Genomic DNA, 18767 nt, shown 5'->3' with positions numbered 1-18767 from the left:
TGCTAAGTATTTTTTCCAGTTTGTTTGGCTTTATTTTTCTATACACAGATTTTGCATTTTGTCCTATTTACCAGTGTTTCCTCTTGAGGGTTCTGAGATTTGTAGTTTGGTATTAGAAAGTTTTTTTCCCCACTCTGTAATTAAAAAAAAAAAATCATGTTTTCTTCTGTTCTTCTGCTTTCATTTTTCCTTCTAAATTCCTGATTCATTCAAAATGTATTTTAAAATGTACTTCTGTCTTGCCCCCAAATAAATTTCAGTATCCTTTATATTTAATGGTATGTTTCTTTCCCACTGACTTAAAGTACTATTTTGTCAGGGCGCTAATGGGTGGCTCAGTCAGTTAAGCCTCTGACCCTTGACTTTGGCCCAGGTCATGATCTCAGGGTCGTGAGATCGAGCCCTGAGTTGGTTCCTTCACTGGGCATGGACCCTGCTTGAGATTCTTCCCCCCCGCCCCTCCCCCACCTAAAGAAAGGGAGGGGAGGACCACTTTCTCATCCCCTGCATTTCTATATGAACTTCAGTCTCTGCCTCATGGTTTAAGTACTGGAGTTTGATGATAAAAAGATGTAAGAGCTATTCCCCGATGACTTCTGTGTTTTGGTAGTTTCCTTCCTATGCCTGCCTGTTTGTTTTCTCTGACCTTGGGTAACCCTTCTAAAAAGTTTGATGGTTGTATTTTGGAGATAGCATGACATGTGGATCAGTGCGGGCAGAGCTGACACCTGGCCGAGGTGGCTTCCCCCCGCCCCCAAGGACAGGAACATGGAAGTTTGCCACGTGGATTTTGTCGTTATTGCTGGTACTGTATGTGGACTTGTTTCCCTGGTGTTTGAACATAGGAAGGTTTATTTTTCTGCCTAGTTCTGTACCCAGCCACCTTGCTGACTTCTTTGGTCTGGGGGTTTTCAACCTTGGGTCTGTGTGAGAATCCTCTAGAAGGCGTGCTGAAGGGCAGGTGGTACGGCCGCACCCCCAGAGTTTCTGACTCGGTGGGGCTGGGGAGGAGCTGAGCGTGGACACTGCTAATGAATCCCCAGGCTCAGTGCAGCTGTTTTTGGCTTCGTGATTTCTTCTTTTTCCCTCCAGCCTAACCGAGCTATAACCGACAGCTACAATGTGTTCAGTGCACATACTGTGATTGTGTCCCTGGAAGTGAGGATAGCTTCCCTACTCGTGCAATTTCTAGACCTTTTTTTTTCCTTTCTCTTGATTAATTGTATCAGCAAATACTTCCAGAATTTCAGTAGCAGTGATATCCCCTTCCTACTCCTGACTGTAATGGAAATGTGTCTGGTTTTTTATCCTGAAGCAGGATGCTGGCTTTGCAGATAAGATTTTCACGTGAAGGAAGTATTCATTTATTTGTACTTAGGTTAAGAGTTTCTGTCCAGATGGTGAATTTTACAAAAAGATTTTTTTTTTTTTTAGCATCTGTTACTGTCTGATTCAGTTTTTATATGAGGAATACCAAATCAGTGGGGCTGCAAACACTGAGCCGCGTCTGTATGCTGCCTGCCACGCTTCGAATGTGTGACTTCAGTCAGACTGTGTTCTGTACTTTTGTAGCCATGTGTCCAAAGGAGTTGGTCTGTAGTCTTGTTTTGGTCTGATTTTATGTGAGTCACGCTGTTTTACAGTTAGGCTGCCCTTACAAAAATAATTTAGAACTTTCCTTTTCTTCAGGTTCTAGAAAAAAAAGCAAATGGAAGTCCCTTAAGTTTTGGGTAACATTCCTCGGGGAACTTTTGGTTTGGTGGGCAAGGAGGGGTGGGCTCTTGACAACCCCATCCATGTCTCTTAGGATCTCGGTGGTTTTAAATCTCTGCTGGGTTCATTATGATGACTTTTAACACTTTTTAAAAAGATTTATTTAGTAGAGAAAATGTAGGAGTTGGGGGGAGGGGGAGAGGCAGAGGGAGAAGAAGGCTCCCTGCCAAGCAGGAAGTCCAACTTGGGGCTCAATCCCAGGATCCCGAGATCATGACCTGAGCCGAAGGCAGACACTTCACCGACTGAGCCACCCAGGCGATCCTGATTTTTAAATTTCCTGGTAAATTTTTCATTTTATTTAAGTCTTCAAATTACGTAGGATTGACTGAAATATGTGAAATCTGTAGTTGTGGGTTCTTAATTGCTGTTACTTTTCCTACATTATGTTATACCAATTTTTTTTAAGTTAATTTCGCTTTTATAGTATCTCCTCCAGCCTGTTTTTCAAATCTGAGTTGTCAAATTACTAAGTAAAAAGTGAAAGTACGTAACGTACGTAAGTGGAGCTGTTGCTTCTTGGAGCTCTGTCTTCTTTGGCGGTACCACGTCGGTTCTGATAGGCGTGTTCATGGTTGGTTTCTAGATTTTCGCAGTTCTTACTCCAATTTCTACTTAGACCCAAGAGTTTTATAATTTTGGTGTGCTGGAGAATTTTCCTACAAATGGTGGTGTTGATTTTCAATTTTGCTGAATAGTGATTTGAAGAATTGAGCTTCCCGTCGTGTCCTTACACGTGGCCGGTTGGGCTGCTACTGGATTTTCCGTCCGCTTTCCTCCGTGTTCCATATGGTGCTGTATGAATTTGGACGCTGTGCGGGTGCATGCCCAGGCCCGTTCGAGTCTTAGTGGTGGTTGCGTCTCATTAAATTCCCTTCCTTGTCTCACCTAATGCTTTTGGCCTCGATTTCATCTTGTCTGACATTGTGTCACCCCAGTGTGTGTGCCTGATAGATTGTAGCTCAGTTTTTGAGTATGTTTGGTTTTTTTTTTTAAGGTTTTATTTATTTATTTGACAGCGCATGCACAAGCAGGGGGAGCTGGAGAGGGAGAAGCAGGCTATCCACTGTGCAGGGAGCCCAACCCAGGGCTTGATTCCAGGACCCTGGGATCATGACGTGAGCCGAAGGCAGACGCTTCACTGACTGAGCCACTCAGGTGCCCCTTTTTCTTTTTTTCTTAAAAGCTTTGAAATAATTTAGATGGACGTAGAGGTTGCACAACGAGTACTGGGAGCTTGTGTGGACTCCTCCCCCCCGCTTCCCCTAATGAAAACCTCTTCCCTGCTTCTAGCGCAGTTACCCAAACCAGGGCATTGGCGTGGGCACAGTACGCTCAGCTCAAAGCCGACCTGGTTTGAATGCCACCAGTTTTTCCATAGCACCTGCTTTTAGGCAAACTCAAGGCTGAGGGCACAGTCCTCCAGATGGCAAAGCCGCCCAAGCCTTCTGACACCCACTACGAGTTCAGAGGGTTCCCACAACTACCTGCAGGTTGGACAATTCGCTGAAGAGACAACTCACTGAAACCCATTGTACCGTTGGTCAGGCTTACGACAGGGAACCAGCCCCAAGGTAGAATCTGGGAGTGTTTCCCGAACAGGGCTCTCGGGCCTCCTCTCCGTGAGTCCTTCTAGAGAATCACCACCCCTGTGGGTGGCCTTGGGGACCCCGGGCACCAGCTCTGTGAAACTTTATCACTTGTATAGATTGTCGTAACCATCACTACTGTTGATGTGACCTGTTCCATCGCCCCCAACACTGCCTTCTGTTCCGCTGCTTCTAGTCACGCCCTCCTAACCTGAATCCTGGCAGCCTCTCCTCCGTCCTCCTCGCTGTCACTTAGAGGATGTCAGGTCAATGGCACCATACAGCACGTAACCAGTAAGACTGGTTTCTGTCACTTAGTGTGATAACCCATGAGACCCACCCAGGATGCCACGTGTCCGCTCCTGTGTTCTCGTGGCTGGGGAGTCCTCCGTCGTGGGGGCACTCCCGAGCTCCCTCATCCGTCCCCCCGCAGAACCATGTTTGGGCTGTTCTAGGATTTGGCTCGTATACGTAAAGCTGCCTCGAGCATTCATGTACAGCTTCGTGTGCACACGAGGGTCCGTACCTAGGAGTGCTTGCTGGGTCACATGCTAAGTGTGTGTGTGCCCTGACGGGACGCGGTCCGCCTGCTCTGCATGGTGGCTGTGGCATGCACCTGCTGTCCGGCGACACGCGGGACTTCCAGCAGCTCCAGTGCTCGCCAGCGCTCCGTGTGCTTGGTGTCTGCTTAGCTGCTTTAGGCGGCCGTCGTGTGTCTCCTCGCGGGCTCTCAGCAGATCGAGAAAAAAAACTTTTGTTTACATTTTTCTCCTCAACAGCAATAATCCATGAAACTTGACTTTTTTTTTTTTTTTAAAGATTTTTATTTATTTATTTGACAGAGATAGAGACAGCCAGCGAGAGAGGGAACACAAGCAGGGGGAGTGGGAGAGGAAGAAGCAGGCTCATAGCAGAGGAGCCTGATGTGGGGCCCGATCCCATAACACCGGGATCACGCCCTGAGCCGAAGGCAGACGCTTAACCGCTGTGCCACCCAGGCGCCCCGAAACTTGACTTTTGAACAGAGAGAAAAGCAGAATTTTAAACTTATACCAGTGTACTTTTAAAATCCATTCATTTCAACTTTAGTCCATCCTGATGGCATGTAACGTTCCTTCCCAAACATTTCCCTTCATGTAACCTTCTACCACTTGCCTTGCATTCAGATTTTGTTCCCAAGCCATTTCTCTCTGAACAGCCAGTGTCATTTTAGGACAAAATTACTTTTTTTTCCTTCAACAAAAATGTATTTCCATTCCTTCCATCTTTCTTAACACCTACAGAGTTGCTTCCCTTATTACATTTAGCAGAATTTTAACTCTTAGAAACCTTAGTCTCCAGTGAAACTAAGTAGGAACCAATTGTGAACTGTTACACCAGAACGCTTTAGATGGCAAACTAATGAATCAATCAAGCCCAGATCATGTTTTCCAAGACTTAAATATCCTTAGTTTCTCTGTAATAATCAGCCAAAAGCACAAACCTCCTTTCAGTAATCAATGCTTTAGCACTCCATTCTATTTGGGAAAGACCTAGATGTCCAGTGAATTCAGTCCCACTGATCATCCAATCAAAACTTTAAAGTTTCAGGTTACCAAAGACCTTGAAAGCTAGCCTAGCAATGACCCATGAAAACTCTGAGACAGATAAAATTACTCATTATTGACACATTGCAAGAGATAACACGGCCTTATTTGACCTTCAGCAAACCTCGGTAGAATAAATGTTCCATATTTAATAGGTCTATCTTAATTAAACCAATGAACTTAAATTAGTTTACATGCCACATGTTTCATCTAGGTCCACTTAAAAGATAACCGATTTGTTCCCCATGGTCAATTTTTACCTGGGACACGTGGGGAAACCCAAGTGAGCAGTGTGAAGTCTGGGGGTGCTTTGAGCTCCTTGACAGCAAGGGGAGGGGGAAGTGTCAGTGGTGCCAGAGGCACTGAGGTTTGTATAGTCACCAGGTAAGTCTGCACCCAAGGGGGTGCAGAAAAAGGAAGCGGGGGAGGGGCAGGCAGAAGAGGTGAGGTGTCCCATGGAAGGCTGGAGGTGGATATAAGTCCGGAGGGCAGCGAAAGAGGTCTCCCAGTCTCAAGTATGTCAGCTCTGCCAGAGGGGCAGACGCAGGTTTGGGGTTTTTAGTTTCCCGCCAACAAGTGGAATTATGAATCCATGTCAGTCCAGAGAAGACAAGGAATGTCCCTGAAACAAAGGGAGTTTCGGCAGCTGCCTGGGAATATTCCTTGATGTCCCCGTCCCGAGGGAGATGAACCACGGTTGGCTCGTTATTCCCATTAACCTGGGAAATGAGGGAGAAGTCCCCACATCTATTAGGAGGAACAGTGAGATAGAGACTCAGTGTCCCCTTTGACGGGGATGGCCTGTGTTTCCTCCAGCAACCTGGGTTTATTCGGAGGAGGCCTATTTGGATAAATACCATCCAATATGTTAGGAGGGAGTTTGCTGATCTGGTTCCTAACTAAACACATTCTGTAAGAGGCCCTTAGGTCCAGGTCCTGATTTAGAACCCTGAAGGCCTGACTGGACCTACGGTACTTCCATCCATTTGCCCTGAAGTGACTGTGTGTGGAGACAGGGCCTTTCGTAAAGAGATGATTAGGTTACACTGAGGCCACTGGGGGCCCTAATCCAGTCTGACTGGTGTCCTTAGAAGAAGATGAGATTAAGTCACAGAGACGGACACATCAGGGACGTGTGTGCACTGAGGAGCGACCACGTGCCTGATCGCAGACTTCCAGCCTCCAGAACTGTGAGGACAGAAATGTCTGTTGTGTAAGCCACCCTTTGCATGGTGACATGGCGACCTGGGGTGAGTCATAGTGACCACGTGTACACGCATCAACCCCCAACAATGACCCCCTTACACACACAACTCAGAGACACCAAACTCCCACTGGCCCTTCCACACATACACACGCAGACGCGCACACACACACACACTCCCATACACTCACCCCTTACACCCACCCACGCCCCTCTCCATTCTAACTGGACGTTGGGATAGGCCTGTTTCAGGCCATCTCTCCATTCTTATTTGTGGCTGGATCAGTGAACTCATCGCCACGTCACTGATGCGTGTCTTCATTCGTCAAATAGAAACCTAAGGTCCCTCCAGGTAAGCAGCCACGATTCGCGATCCTCGAGTGTTGGGAATACGAGAGCACACGTCTCCCCGAAGGAGCAGTTTGGGGCGCCCACAGCTGCTGTGTTAGCACAGCACAAGGGGGTCTGGACTGTGCAACCATTTCCAGAAACAAACCAACCAACCAGTGACATAAGCAACAGCTTACTGAACATATATGGAATTTTTAGAATATTTTGTTGATAATTCAGCTGACACTCCACGAGCGGGCAGATCTCTGGGGCCATGAGGCCATTTACAGTGGTGTGGACACACAGAAGTGCTGATTAATTGGTAGCTCTGCTTAAGGGTCTGTCAGACGAGCTCCTTTCCCAGTGTTTTATGCAACTAGATTAAACTAGATATTAGCCAGGGGAAATCCGACGATGAGGCATTCTTGATTCAAACATCCACACCACCTTTCCTGTAGCTGGGAAGGAAAGGTGTCAAAAGTCATCAGAACTTGCGTTGACATGTTTGATAGCCTCCAAATATTCCTTCGGGATCAGGCTGGGCACTTCCTCAGGGCAGTTACCCTGAGCAGGCCAAGTTCTACCCAGGTTGGCCATCCCAGTCTCTGTAGAGTACAGTCAGAATGTTCTGGAGCAGTGCCCTATATGGTTATAACTGTGGGAGCTCAGAAACCAGGACAGGTAGACCCCCTTTCCCAAACCAAGCTATATGTGTCAACTTTTCTGCCCTTTGGTGGGGGAGGGTGCTCTATTCAGGGGCTGGAACATGACCCAGGTGAGAGAAAAATAGGGGCCCAACCTCCAGGGCACATCTGTGCCTGTGCCATGGCTGGCTGGACCTCTTCCCGACCCCTCTCACCAAAACCCTCCTCCATGCATCTGGGGCCTAAGACTCCACGGTGGGGTGACCTGGACCTCAGGGCTCTTTCTGGACTCCCAGGATATAAGCGATAAAAGAAGCGAGTGGCCCCAGCTGGAAGTCAGCTGTGGCGAGTGGATTAAATTATTTATAAAGACATTCTCCAGGCAAGACCATAAATGTCATAGACAAGGAGAGTTCTCCCTGCCCATCATCTTGATGCTGGTAACTTTGGGGATGTCTGTCCCAGCCCGATTTCCAGGTGCCCACGTACACGAGTCTGAGGAACAGAATCCCACGAATATTGCCCCTGGGTCCTGCTCTCCTCCTGCTTGCCAGGCCAGGAGGGGTGGCCCTGCTCCTTCCGAACCCTACATGCAGGGGCCCAGAATGTGTCTAGCTGGTTTTCCATTGCCCACGGGTGTAAGCCTGCTACAGTGCCCATCCCTGGCACCTCCTTGCACGAATGATAGAGAGCTCCTCCACGCGGGCATGAGAGGTGGTGAGGCCCTGGGCGAGTGAGCACTGAGGCTGAGTCTGCTGTGGCAAAACCAGGCTGTCAGAGCACAGGGCCCAGTGGCCGGGCCAGCTGCCCTGTCCCCGGCGGGGCTGGGACCTGACACCTACAGCACAGGCTGTGATGGCGGCAGCAGGAACGCGTCCGAGCCGCCCCTGGACCAGCCTGACCAGCCACGGAGCCCACATGGTGGGACGCTGGCGCAGCCCCAGCCTCTGGGAGGCGCAGTGGCACCGGGCGCGGCCTTCCTGCGCCCCCGTCAGAGTCAGAGTTTACATTCCTGGCCCAGGGCTCTTCTCCTCCAGGCTGGCCAGCAGGACACACAGACAGAGCCCAGCATCCGGCGCTGCTTCTCCTGCAGCAAAAGAAAAAGCTCACGGATTTGCTGCTGGTTTGCTCCCAGCAGCGTTTCTGCCTCACCTGCTTGGTCGGCAGATGCTGACTTCTCAAAGGAACGGGGCTGTCGGTCCCTCTGAGCCATGTGGCTTTCCGACCAGCACACGCTGGAAGCTGGCCCGTGCCCCGTCCCCACTCGGGGCTGCCTGCGAGCCCCTCCCCTCGTGGCTGGTAGGCACACGCCACGCGGGCCGAGTCAGACCCAAGAGCCAAGGCTTCCGGCGGCAGCGGGCAGTAGGGCCCGGCCGAGCTGCCACTGCTGCGGACTCGGGCTCTCCTAGGACGTGAGCGCTCAGGAAGAGCTGCAGTCTCATTCCCTGCAGCCAACCTGCCCTGGAGCCCAAGAGCCATGGGATTGAGAAGGCTCTGTCGTCCAAGCTCCGTGTACCGAATGCCCATGGGGAGCAGCACCTGACCCGGCAGGCTGCCTCCGGGCCCGTCCCAATGCTCATTCCAGAGCCCATGAGCCCAAAGCCCCTCTGCGACCTCAACGCTCACTCCGCACTTTCCTGTGACAGCACAGGAGACCGCCGTTCGGTCCCAGAGTTCCACAGGGGGCGTGATGTAAAACAACAACGTCAGATGCGCCAAGCCCCTGCCCTCGGGAAGCTCTGTCTACAGGGCCCCCGACAGGCTCAGCCTTGGGCCACTTCCCTTCGGGCCTGGCTGCGCCGCAGGGCTTGGGCCTTCGCCAGGAGCCTTTTATGCTGACACTTGTGTTTTATTATTATATAAGCCAGGGATTCATCACAGAACATTCAGCAGACACAGAAAAGGATAAAAAAGAAGTAAAAACCTCACAATGGCACCAGTCAGGGCAACCTGTGCGGATCCTGCCAGGGTTTCCTCTCACGGAGCAGAACACGCCCGTCGTCATCTAGAAACATACAGCCCTCCGTTCCCGGCCTTCTTTGCTCAGTACAGTGTGTTTCTTCCCGGATGATGAACTGTTCTTAACTTTGGTGTTAACAGGCTGGGGGGGGTGTCTAGAACCAGAACCGACCCGGCCATCTGTTCACTGACAGGTGGGCACTCAGGTGTTCCCGGTGCTTGGGGTGAAAACAGTCCCTTCCGCAGCAAACAGCTCACAGGTCAACGGTTCCCTTGGCCTTGAACTTCTTGGCGGATCGCTCACTTGACCGAAGCTGGAATTTGCTTCCATAAATGTAGGAAATGAAGCCATCAATTTCCACTGTGAACACACAGTTTAGCTTGGGGATAACTGAAAAACAAACAAAAAACCCAGGAGAAAAAGGACAAGGAAAAAATCCTTAAGTTCACACTGATGCATAATACTATCCCTAAAATATCTATATCAGAACATAAGCTAGTAAGAAACGGGGATCCACAAAGCTTAGCAGCACCGGGATTACATGGTGTTATTCGGCCATATGACCGATTTATTCAGATTTTAAATATAACTCAACACCTAATTTTCAGGGTCAAAGGCTCTAAGCCAAACTCCCAGAAGAAGTGCTAGAAACAGGTCTCCCCATATAATTTTCAGACAGACTCGTGGCTTTACGCTCAGTGAGGACACCTAGACGCCTCTTTCTGAGGTTAAAATGAGACAAGAACATACAAGGAAACGGAAGGAAGCAGCAAGAAAAACCAAGCTCCAAAACCAAAGGAACAAAAACCTCCCACTGTGGTTTTGCCATCTCGGATTGGCGGGCAAGAGGTGTGGAAATCTCGACAGCCCGGCTGCGGACGCTCGTCTCTGCGAGAACAGTGAGCTCTGGCCCACCCAGCGGGTGAGCCTGCACTTGCTTTCCTGGAACCCCAAGGGTCAGCAGAAAGGGCAAGATCCTGGAACTCCAGGGACAGGCACTACCCTAGCTCCCTTGTCTGTCCTGTCCACTCCTCGGGGGGGCAGCGGCTTTGGGGCAGGCGAGGGCCTCAGGCATGGAAACAGACCCAAGTATCTGTAAGCGTAGCCATGCAGGCCTTCCTCCTGTCGTATCTGGCTGTGGCTGCTGGCTGGGCTCCGAGCTGCCTTTGGGAGAGCCGTGGGGACAGGGGGTGCCCCCAGCAGGCGTGGGACGTATGGTCAGCAGGCATCTGCAATGTCTGCTGATGTGAGAGACCAAACTGAGCCGCTGAAGCCACGAGGAGAGGGCTGACGGAGCCGGGTGCAGGCCACAACACCCTGACACACAGTGACTTACCTTTCAGGCGGTCTTCTTTTGTGAGGACTTTGAAGACGTGCTTTGTTTCCTGTAGAAGGATTCCTGTAACACCCACATAGGAGGGGCATTTGGATTTCGTGACTGCAAAGGAAAAGGGCATTCAAGGCTTCAGCCTTGGTGGTGCTGGGGGCAGCACAGCTAGCTAGGTGGGGGCGGGGGGGAGGGGCTCAGCTGGACAGGGACCAAACTGGATGAGAACTCAAGGTCCCAATCCCCTGCCTGTGGCTTTATAGCCTCCGGGCTGCTCTGGCAAGGTGTCCTTTGGAGGGCCTGCAGCCACGGGAGTCTTGGGAAGGACTACAGAGCCAAGAGGTCACGTGTATGTCCAGCACCACCAAGACCCACAGGTTGCTGGCACAGGGCCAAGTCTCACGGATGGGCTCTGAAGGAACACCTGTCCACCACGGCCTTCCCATGACCTCCCATACTCTGGCCAGAATGGAATCTTTCTACAGGCTGTGGAGCAGCGAGTGGGGCCAGCCCCTCAGCTCTCCTGACCCATGCCCCCGTGTGTCCTGTAGACATTTGAGCACCTGCTACGTGCCTGGCACTGTCCGAGGTCGGTGCCGGGCACGGGAGTGAACAAGACTGTTCCAGGTTCTGCTCTCAAGGAGCTGATGTTCTAATGGTAGGAGGGGAATGTGTACCAAATCAGATGACCGCATTTTCTGATAGTGGTAACTGTTGCAAAGAAAAAACACAAGGCACAGGGAGGAAGGTCACTTTCAGTGATGGCAGGCCCTTGGGGGAAGTGACATCTGAGTAGGGACCTGAATACTGAGAAGCAGCCTGTGAACACACAAAACTCTGGGCAGAGGGAAGAAATAAACCAAAGGTCCCGAGGTGGGTCCAAGCCTGGAAGCAGAAAGCAGGCCGTGTGGTCAGACCTGGTGCTCAGTAGAGTCAGAGAGGCCTAGAGCACAGTAAGAAAGCAGAAGACAAACGTGGCCTGAGGTTTGGTATAAGACCTTCCCTCTGGCTGGCCGGTTGGGGAGAAGCGATGTGTCAGCAGGGAGAGGGTTAGGCAGCTTCTCCAGGAATCCAGGGGAGATGGTGGTGGCTTGGATTCGGGGGCTCGCACACGCCGATGGACTGGGAAGAAGAAACGTGATCCCTCACAGGTTTTTGGCCTGAATGACCAGGGTAAAAACTGGTGCCATGAACGGAGCTGGGGAACAAGGGCAGGGGCTGACGTGAGGAGGCGGAATTGTTTCGGATATGGAAAGGTTGTGATGCCTATTGGACATATGGGTGGCTGTGTGCAGTGGCAGCTGGATGAATGAAGATGTTCAGGGGAAGGTCTGCCCTGGAGAGGACACTGGGAGCTGGGAGTCCACAGCTGAGACTGAAAACTATAGGGAAATGGATGAAAGGGACTTTCTGTTCAGGGCTGGGGGCACGTGCCAGCAGCTGCTGTGCCCCCCGGGGAGAGCAGCGGGGGTCCCTGTGTGGAAAGGCACACAAAGACCATTTAGGGTGTATCCAAAAAGGGGCCACAACTGGCTTAGGTAGCTACTCATCTCCCACCCTCAATGCCAGTGATCTGGAAATATCCATGTGACCAGGCGTGTGTCCAGCCCTGTAGCACAGAGCCATGCTGCTACTGAGAGACGGCGCGGGCGTTCAGGTGACCGTGGGCTCCTAGGCGAGTTACCTGAAACAAGAGCCCCGTGCAGATCTGCCTTTAACAGCTTGGCCTGAATCATCTGTGGCTGCCTAGGAGGTAAGCAGAAGCCCTCAGTGTTGGCCACGATCAAGATTCCGCGGGGAGCACACAGGTCTACAAACTCCTGCAGCCGGCTGGCTCCGAAGGCTGCATTTACGGTGATCGTTAAGACGTGGGTTCTGCCCCAAGGGGCAAGGCTTCAGAAATGCAACTCACGTGTCTGGCTTGAGACCCCCGCACAGGTCGCGGATGTACTGTTTCCAGAGTTCATGCAGAGGGAGAAAAAGACTGTATCTGTGGCAAAGTTAGAAAGAAGTAAAAAGTGAGGCGACACGAGCTTGGGATTGTGACGTCAGCAGAGCACAGAGAGAGGCCTGGTGCCAAGGACCACGACCTGGGTCCCTGGGGACTGGGTGCAGATCCTGGTTCTACAGCAGATAACCCGACTGACTACAGTCAAGAGCTTCTGCCTCCTGAACCTCGGTTTCTGCTGCTAGAACCCTCCTGAGGCTAAGGAGGGGGAGGAAGGGGGTGCCCTCCATCCTTCCTGCTGGCTAGATGCAGCCTGGACGGCTGGTGCCCTGGCAGCCCCTCAGACCATGAGGCAGCAGGCACAGATGGCGGAGCAGCCAGGGAGCTCCCGGGGCGGCGCTGCCCGAGTCCCTGCCGCACCAGCCTGGGGCGGGGGGCCGGGGGTGGTGCTCATCTGGTCTTTTCATGAGAGCAGTAAACTTCAGTCTTGCTGAACCACTGCTCTCTGAGGTCTCCTGCTATAAGAGCTGACCCTGGTGAGGGGAGTGAGCAGGAGCCGCTGGCTGCCATGCATGTCCCCATGTACGGGAACAGTCTGGAAGGTGAGAGAGCAAGTGGTGGAACAAAGGGGAGGGACCAGGTGAGAGGACCGCAGAGGCTTTCCTTTGGGGTATTACTGGGCTGCTGCCTCACGGGGAACCTGTTACAGGAAACGGCTGGTCAGACCAAGGAGAACCTCAGGCTCGAACTCGAAGTGGGCTCCACTGGTGCAGACACCAGCGAGGGAAACCTGGGCACCAGCCGCCCCTTCCTGCACCCAACGCCCAGCTCTTTTTGCAAGCGGGTCATGGACAAAGTGACTGACTTTGTCCTGTGGGATGTGGGAGGCTATCTGGCTGCAGATCTTGGATCGGAAGTCTACAAACAGTCTGAAGATCAGCATATTCAGAACCGTGGCCAAGGAGGGATGCAGTGTCCGCTGGAGGGAGGAACACGTCCTCCCACGGAGTGATGCGTCCCTTTCAGAAACTTCTGAAACGTGGGCAGCACGCTCTTTGGCAATAAAACTCCTGTGGATGATTCTGTCTAGTGCTATTCAAAGCTATAAAGAGCATATATTAAGATATACCAGTTCCTCTTTCTCTAGAAAGCTGAGAGACAAACAGCCTGTTGCCATGGGTAACAGACTCACTTGTGGTACGGGTCTCATTAGTTCAGGACACAAGCCAGACAGTGAAACAGCAAGAGCCTCAGGGTGCCCTGCTTTAAAAGCCACGTGCAAACCTAGTCTGAATTGGTAAAGGAAGGCTGCCCCCTTGTGGCAGAAGTGGGAGACGCTCCCTTAGCTTCAGGGAAAAGGGGCTGCCCCCTCTGCCGCTGGGCTTCCCAAATCTGCACCCATTCCAGGAAGATGAAGCCACCTTAGGGAGAACGGCAGGAAAGGCTCGGCTTACCTCTGCTGCTCCGGCTTAATGTCAAAGAGGCGCAGCTCCCTCCTCTGCCTGGCAGAGAGGCCTTTGGATTTTTTTTTCTTCTCTTTTTGCTTCCGGCGAGTGGAGTACTCCAGGACCACAGCCTTGCGCTGCAGCTGGTGCTCGCGGGCTTGCTGGCTCATGCGGGGCGTGCTGCGCTTCAGGAAGGCCCTCACGAAGGCCTCAGCCTGCTGGGCTCCCGGAAGCTGCATGGGGACGAGGTGTCATAGGGCCCACTGTTCTGGTGGGGACCGTCCCAGACCTCCCCACACACCGCAGAGGGGATGCCTTCACTAACCCATCTGTCTCCCGACTGAGCCTCACACAGCCTCCCACTGCTGAATGTCAGCTGCCCACAGCTGTCCAGATGTGAAAGTCACCTTCAAACACCAATTCGTGACTGCCAGACAGAACAGCCACGTCCACATTCAACTTCCTACTCTATTTCGCTGAGGTTATAACTTTTGAGGAGGATTTTTTTTAAATGCACAGGCCTGCTCTCCATTTGGCCTGTGCCACTGGCCATCCAGATGTGGTGAGTTTTCTAGCAGACAGGAATTGCCAGCTTAATCTCTATGATAAAGAAGCTAGGACCCCGCGAATGAAGGCCGTGCAGTGCCAAGAGGAGAGCTGTGTAACCATCCTTTTAGAACATGGTGCTGATCCTAACTGTATGGACCGTAATGGCAATACTGCTCTCCTATGCTGCTGTTGGTCAGAACGTCTCAATAGTAGAGAAGCTGCTCTCATACCATGTAGATATTGAAGGAAGAAACCAGGAAGACCTCACACCATTTTTAGTTGCTGTAGCTGGAAACAAACAGCAAATAGTGCAGTTTTTATTGGAAAGAGGAGCAAACATACATGCAGTTGATATATATAAGAGAACAGCCCTCATGCTTGCTANTCCAAGGACTTTAAAATAGCAACTTCTACCCTACCCGAGTGGGAAAAGAGGCTCCTTTTTGTCCTTTCATTTTCACCATGGAGGTAATTTACAAAGGTGAACTCTTGAAAAGGTTAATGGTTAATTCTGTACTGGCAGGCAAGATATTAACCTGATAAAGTATATCAAATTAGCAGTTTAAATAACTCTTAAGTTCCTAAGGGTGAAGTTATCTCTCTGTCATTTTAGAACAGCCCTCATGCTTGCTGTAACTTATGAATGTACAGATATAGTCAAGCTGCTTCTTCAGAAAGGTATTAATATCTTTTTGGAAGCTGAATGTGGATGGACTGCAGAAGAATATGCTACTGTTAGTGGTTTTAATGTGTAAGTGTTTACATTAAAATGTTATTACTAAACTGAAAAAAAAAAAAAGAGGGGCGCCTGCGTGGCACAGCGGTTAAGCGTCTGCCTTCGGCTCAGGGCGTGATCCCGGCGTTATGGGATCGAGCCCCACATCAGGCTCCTCCGCTATGAGCCTGCTTCTTCCCTCTCCCACTCCCCCTGCTTGTGTTCCCTCTCTCGCTGGCTGTCTCTATCTCTGTCGAATAAATAAATTAAAAAAAAAATAAAATAAAATAAAACTCCCAAAACCCTTTATATTAGGAAGAAAAGACTTTCTCTGCTCCTTGGCCGGGAGGAGAGCCTGAGAAATGCATGCCAACAACATTTAGTCAGTTGTGACCAGATGAAGGCAAGCTGAGTAGAGCCAAGCGATGGCCTTGAAGGACATGCTCCTCACACTTGGGAAAATGGTACCGCCTGGTGCCCCAGGATGGACCACGCCTTGCGGGGTAGGAATTTTGACACGGTGCCCATGTTGCAATCCTCTTTCCTTGGGTTTGGCCCTGTGGACGCGTCACGGCTACTTGCTAGGTCTGCTCCCGCAGAGCCTGGGGAAAGGAAGTGCCAGTGCGTCTCAGCCTCCTGTGCTCACTCTCTCCCACACAGAGCAGAACAGCATTTGACTGTGACTTAGCACAGACTCGTAGGACGTGGGGGCAAAAGAACTGTCCAAATTGCGTGTAATTCCTGAGAGAACTCCAACGTCACTGCCTCTCACGTTGGGAGTTCCACCGGGCTACTCCGCATTCAGCTGCCCGTGTCCTAGGTCGGCCACTGCCCAGGCGGCACTGTCTACCCAGGTCCTGCCTCTTGGCTGGCAATTTCCTGAACCCCTGTTGCGCTAACCAGGCTGCCAACCCTGTGAAGCTAATGTGTCAATACTCCCGCTCCCTTACGGAGAAGCGGGGCTGGCGGGGGTGTGATGTGATACACTCAATCTTCCAGGCAGCTCCCAGTAAGGACGGCAGTCAGCGTCAGCCTTGCCCCTTTACATACTCACTAAGGATTCATTATCATCACTATTATTACTGTGACAGAACAACTAGTTGCTTCTTTTAAATTCCTAAGTGGCCCTTCTTCATGAAGAAACCACATAACGGTGTACCAGTCTCTTAAAATCTTGATTTCATGTGAACTCGCTCATTAGCAGCCCCCAGTGGAGCTTCTGCCCACGACAAAGCATGTTTGCAGCACCAGATATGATCCCTACATTCTCCTGAGGAAATGTGACTGCCTGCCCTCTTCAAGAGGCAAGGGGGCACAGGGACAAAGCCAAATGACAGTGCTCGCCAAGGCAGCTTTCAGGTGGGCACAGCCCAGTGTCCCCTACACAGTGGGAGACGACACAGGATCAAGAGGTCCCAGTTAACCGAACAAGGGAAAGAGCAGCCGGCATATGGAAAGAGGCCATCAGAACAGCAGATCGTGACTGAGCTGAACCCATCTACTGGAAAGATGAGGAGTGAGACGTGGGAAAGGACATCCAAAGCAGGACTAGGGTATCGAGCCAACTTTGCCATCACCTCCACTGCTCCCAGACTTCCTGCCATGCACTGTACCTCAACATCGAACTCCTTGGCCTCTTTCTGAGAAAAGGCTTGGTAGACCACACCTGGGGATTCAAACAAACAAACAAACAAACAAACAAGAAATGATCAATTCCTGTTGGGCATGACTCTAAGACCCACAACCTAACAATGAAACAAACTGTGCTTATTTAGAGATAGGAGAAGATGGGGGTGCTACAAAGAGCACAGGCTTCTCAGCTCTCTTGGATGCCTCTTTTTCTATCCTCTGGCCACCCGTCCTAGAAGTTCCAAGAGTGTGCTTTCAAACAGTGCTTCTCGGGGCGCCTGGGTGGCTCAGGCAGTTGAGTATCCAACTCTTGATTTCGGCTCAGGTCATGATCTCAGGGTCCTGGGATTGAGCCCTGTGTCTGGCGCCTTGCTGAGCAGGGAGTCTGCTTGAAGATCTCTCTCTGTCCCTCCCCTCTGAGTGCGTGCTCTCTCAATTAAATAAATAAATCTTTAATAAAAGTTATATGACAGAGCTTCCCTGGTTACAGATGGTTGGAAATATTACATTTTGTTTACTACAAGCCATTTAAAAAAAGGTTTTTCACATATTTATATCTATGAAATTAGGGTCTATCATATAATAGATGGTGTCCTATACTGATAAAATAGGTCTTTCTTCAAGCTCAAAAAATATATATTGATCAATGTAGTTTCAACCTTAAAAACTTGCACACTCCTCTGTTTCTTACTTAATTTTCTGATGAAGAAAAACATGGCTTTGGGGACAGAGTATGGGTGTAAATGCAGTAAGTGTAACACAAAGACCTGGTTTAAGGGTCAAAAGACTGGAAAACGTGGTTCACACGACACTCTGCAAATTCCACCCCAGCTCCTTTGTGTTTCCTTGAGTACATGTGAACAAGCAAACCAAAGTGTTTATATATTACATTATATATTATATTATATTATATTATATTATATTATACACAGAGTCTGGTTCTCCTTGAAATGCAAGAATGGCATTAAAACCTGTTTCTAAAGACCAACCCCAGGAATGACTTTGCTTCAACTGTCACAGGTGCATCCACTAGACTTGAAAGTCTTTTCTGGAACAATACACATCTAACAGTTATTGAGCACTCAACACTTGTCATGTACCTGGCTAAAAGCTACACATTTTATCCCATGGTATTTCCTGAACAATCCTTTAAAGTAGATATTATTCCTATAACGCACGTGAGAAAACTGAAGCTCAGATATGCTGAGACACATAACTTGATCACAGAGATAGGAGTGGCAGAGGTGGAAATGAACTGGTCCAAAAACCAGTTTTAACGGTGTCTACACTCCCCTGCTTATACCCGCCCTGGGTGCCTGCTCCCTTCCTTGGCATAGCTATTCTCCGCTCAACTCCCAAAGTCCCAGGTTACGATACCATTCCTCAGCACGCTCCCAGCGCTTTCCACCAGACAAGGATTCTTCCCAGAACAGCAGGCTGAGCAGGCACCCCTATCAGTAACCTCACAGAATGGAAACCAGGTTGTCGAGAGGATCAGGGCCTTAACCACTGTCACCAGGTAGTGGCGAAGTCGGCCCCAGGCCTTGGGCCCTCCTTTAGCACCGCTAAGCAGGCCCCTACCTGTCTCCAGCTCCGACATCCATCCATCTCTAGCTCAGGGACTGAGCCAGGCCGACCGAGACTCTGCGCCTCGGTTTCACTTATGTACGGCGGGGCAATGCCCCTAGCAATTTCATTCGGACTCCGCTACGACCCTGTACACCTACCAGCACCAAGTCCCCGACCCTTGACATCCCACCCCTCCACAGCTTAGAGGCCTTCAACCCCGCTTACTCTTCATCCTCGGGCCGCTTCTGGTGCGCTCTGATGACGTTTCTCGCGGGCGACGCTCACTCTTTACCTCTCTTCACTTTCTTCAGCAGCCCTCGGCCATCAGAACATCTCTCGTCAAAGTTTGGGCTGAAGAGACTTCCTGTGCCCGAGCTCGCGCGCCACGCTCAGTCTCCAGACTGACGCTCCAACTCTCAGCTGGAGTCGCGGGCGCGCGGTCTCACAGATGGCGCCATTGTGACGTCATTGACGCGCGCGCACCTACGGTGGCGCATGC

The 18767-nt window shown here is 50.8% G+C and overlaps 2 protein-coding genes across 10 annotated transcripts in view; both read right to left on the bottom strand.

Moving 5' to 3' along the window:
* Positions 1-18767, bottom strand: part of WWOX (WW domain containing oxidoreductase) — a 1195262-nt gene that overhangs the window by 816312 nt on the left and 360183 nt on the right. The window lies entirely within an intron of this gene.
* On the bottom strand, positions 8955-18733 carry POP4 (POP4 homolog, ribonuclease P/MRP subunit). Of its 3 annotated transcripts, none has more exons than XM_002913391.4 (7): positions 18494-18733; positions 16684-16736; positions 13816-14039; positions 12326-12403; positions 12098-12159; positions 10423-10524; positions 8955-9476 (listed from the first exon to the last, which is right to left on the bottom strand). In XM_002913391.4, exons 1-7 carry the CDS (start codon positions 18498-18500, stop codon positions 9340-9342), a joined length of 663 nt encoding a protein of 220 aa, XP_002913437.2. In that variant the 5' UTR covers positions 18501-18733; the 3' UTR covers positions 8955-9339. The 3 variants fall into 3 exon arrangements, with proteins under 3 accessions (XP_002913437.2, XP_019659412.2, XP_019659419.1); XM_019803853.2 differs by lacking the exon at positions 18494-18733 and adding an exon at positions 18281-18469; XM_019803860.2 differs by lacking the exons at positions 12326-12403; positions 18494-18733 and adding an exon at positions 18281-18472.

The sequence above is a fragment of the Ailuropoda melanoleuca genome, chromosome 12, assembly GCF_002007445.2.
Source record: "Ailuropoda melanoleuca isolate Jingjing chromosome 12, ASM200744v2, whole genome shotgun sequence".
Taxonomy (NCBI): Eukaryota; Metazoa; Chordata; class Mammalia; order Carnivora; family Ursidae; genus Ailuropoda; species Ailuropoda melanoleuca.
The sequence above is the reverse complement of the archived record's forward strand: the minus strand, read 5'-3'. Positions and strand labels throughout refer to the sequence as shown.

Excerpts from the sequence above, each read along its gene's own strand:
- POP4 (XM_019803853.2), bottom strand. Across the intron at positions 10,525-12,097 it reads GCACGGGGCTCTTGTTTCAG|TCACGAAATCCAAATGCCCC; the intron begins GTAACTCGCCTA and ends TTTCCTTTGCAG. Across the intron at positions 9,477-10,422 it reads AAAAGAAGACCGCCTGAAAG|TTATCCCCAAGCTAAACTGT; the intron begins GTAAGTCACTGT and ends TTTGTTTTTCAG.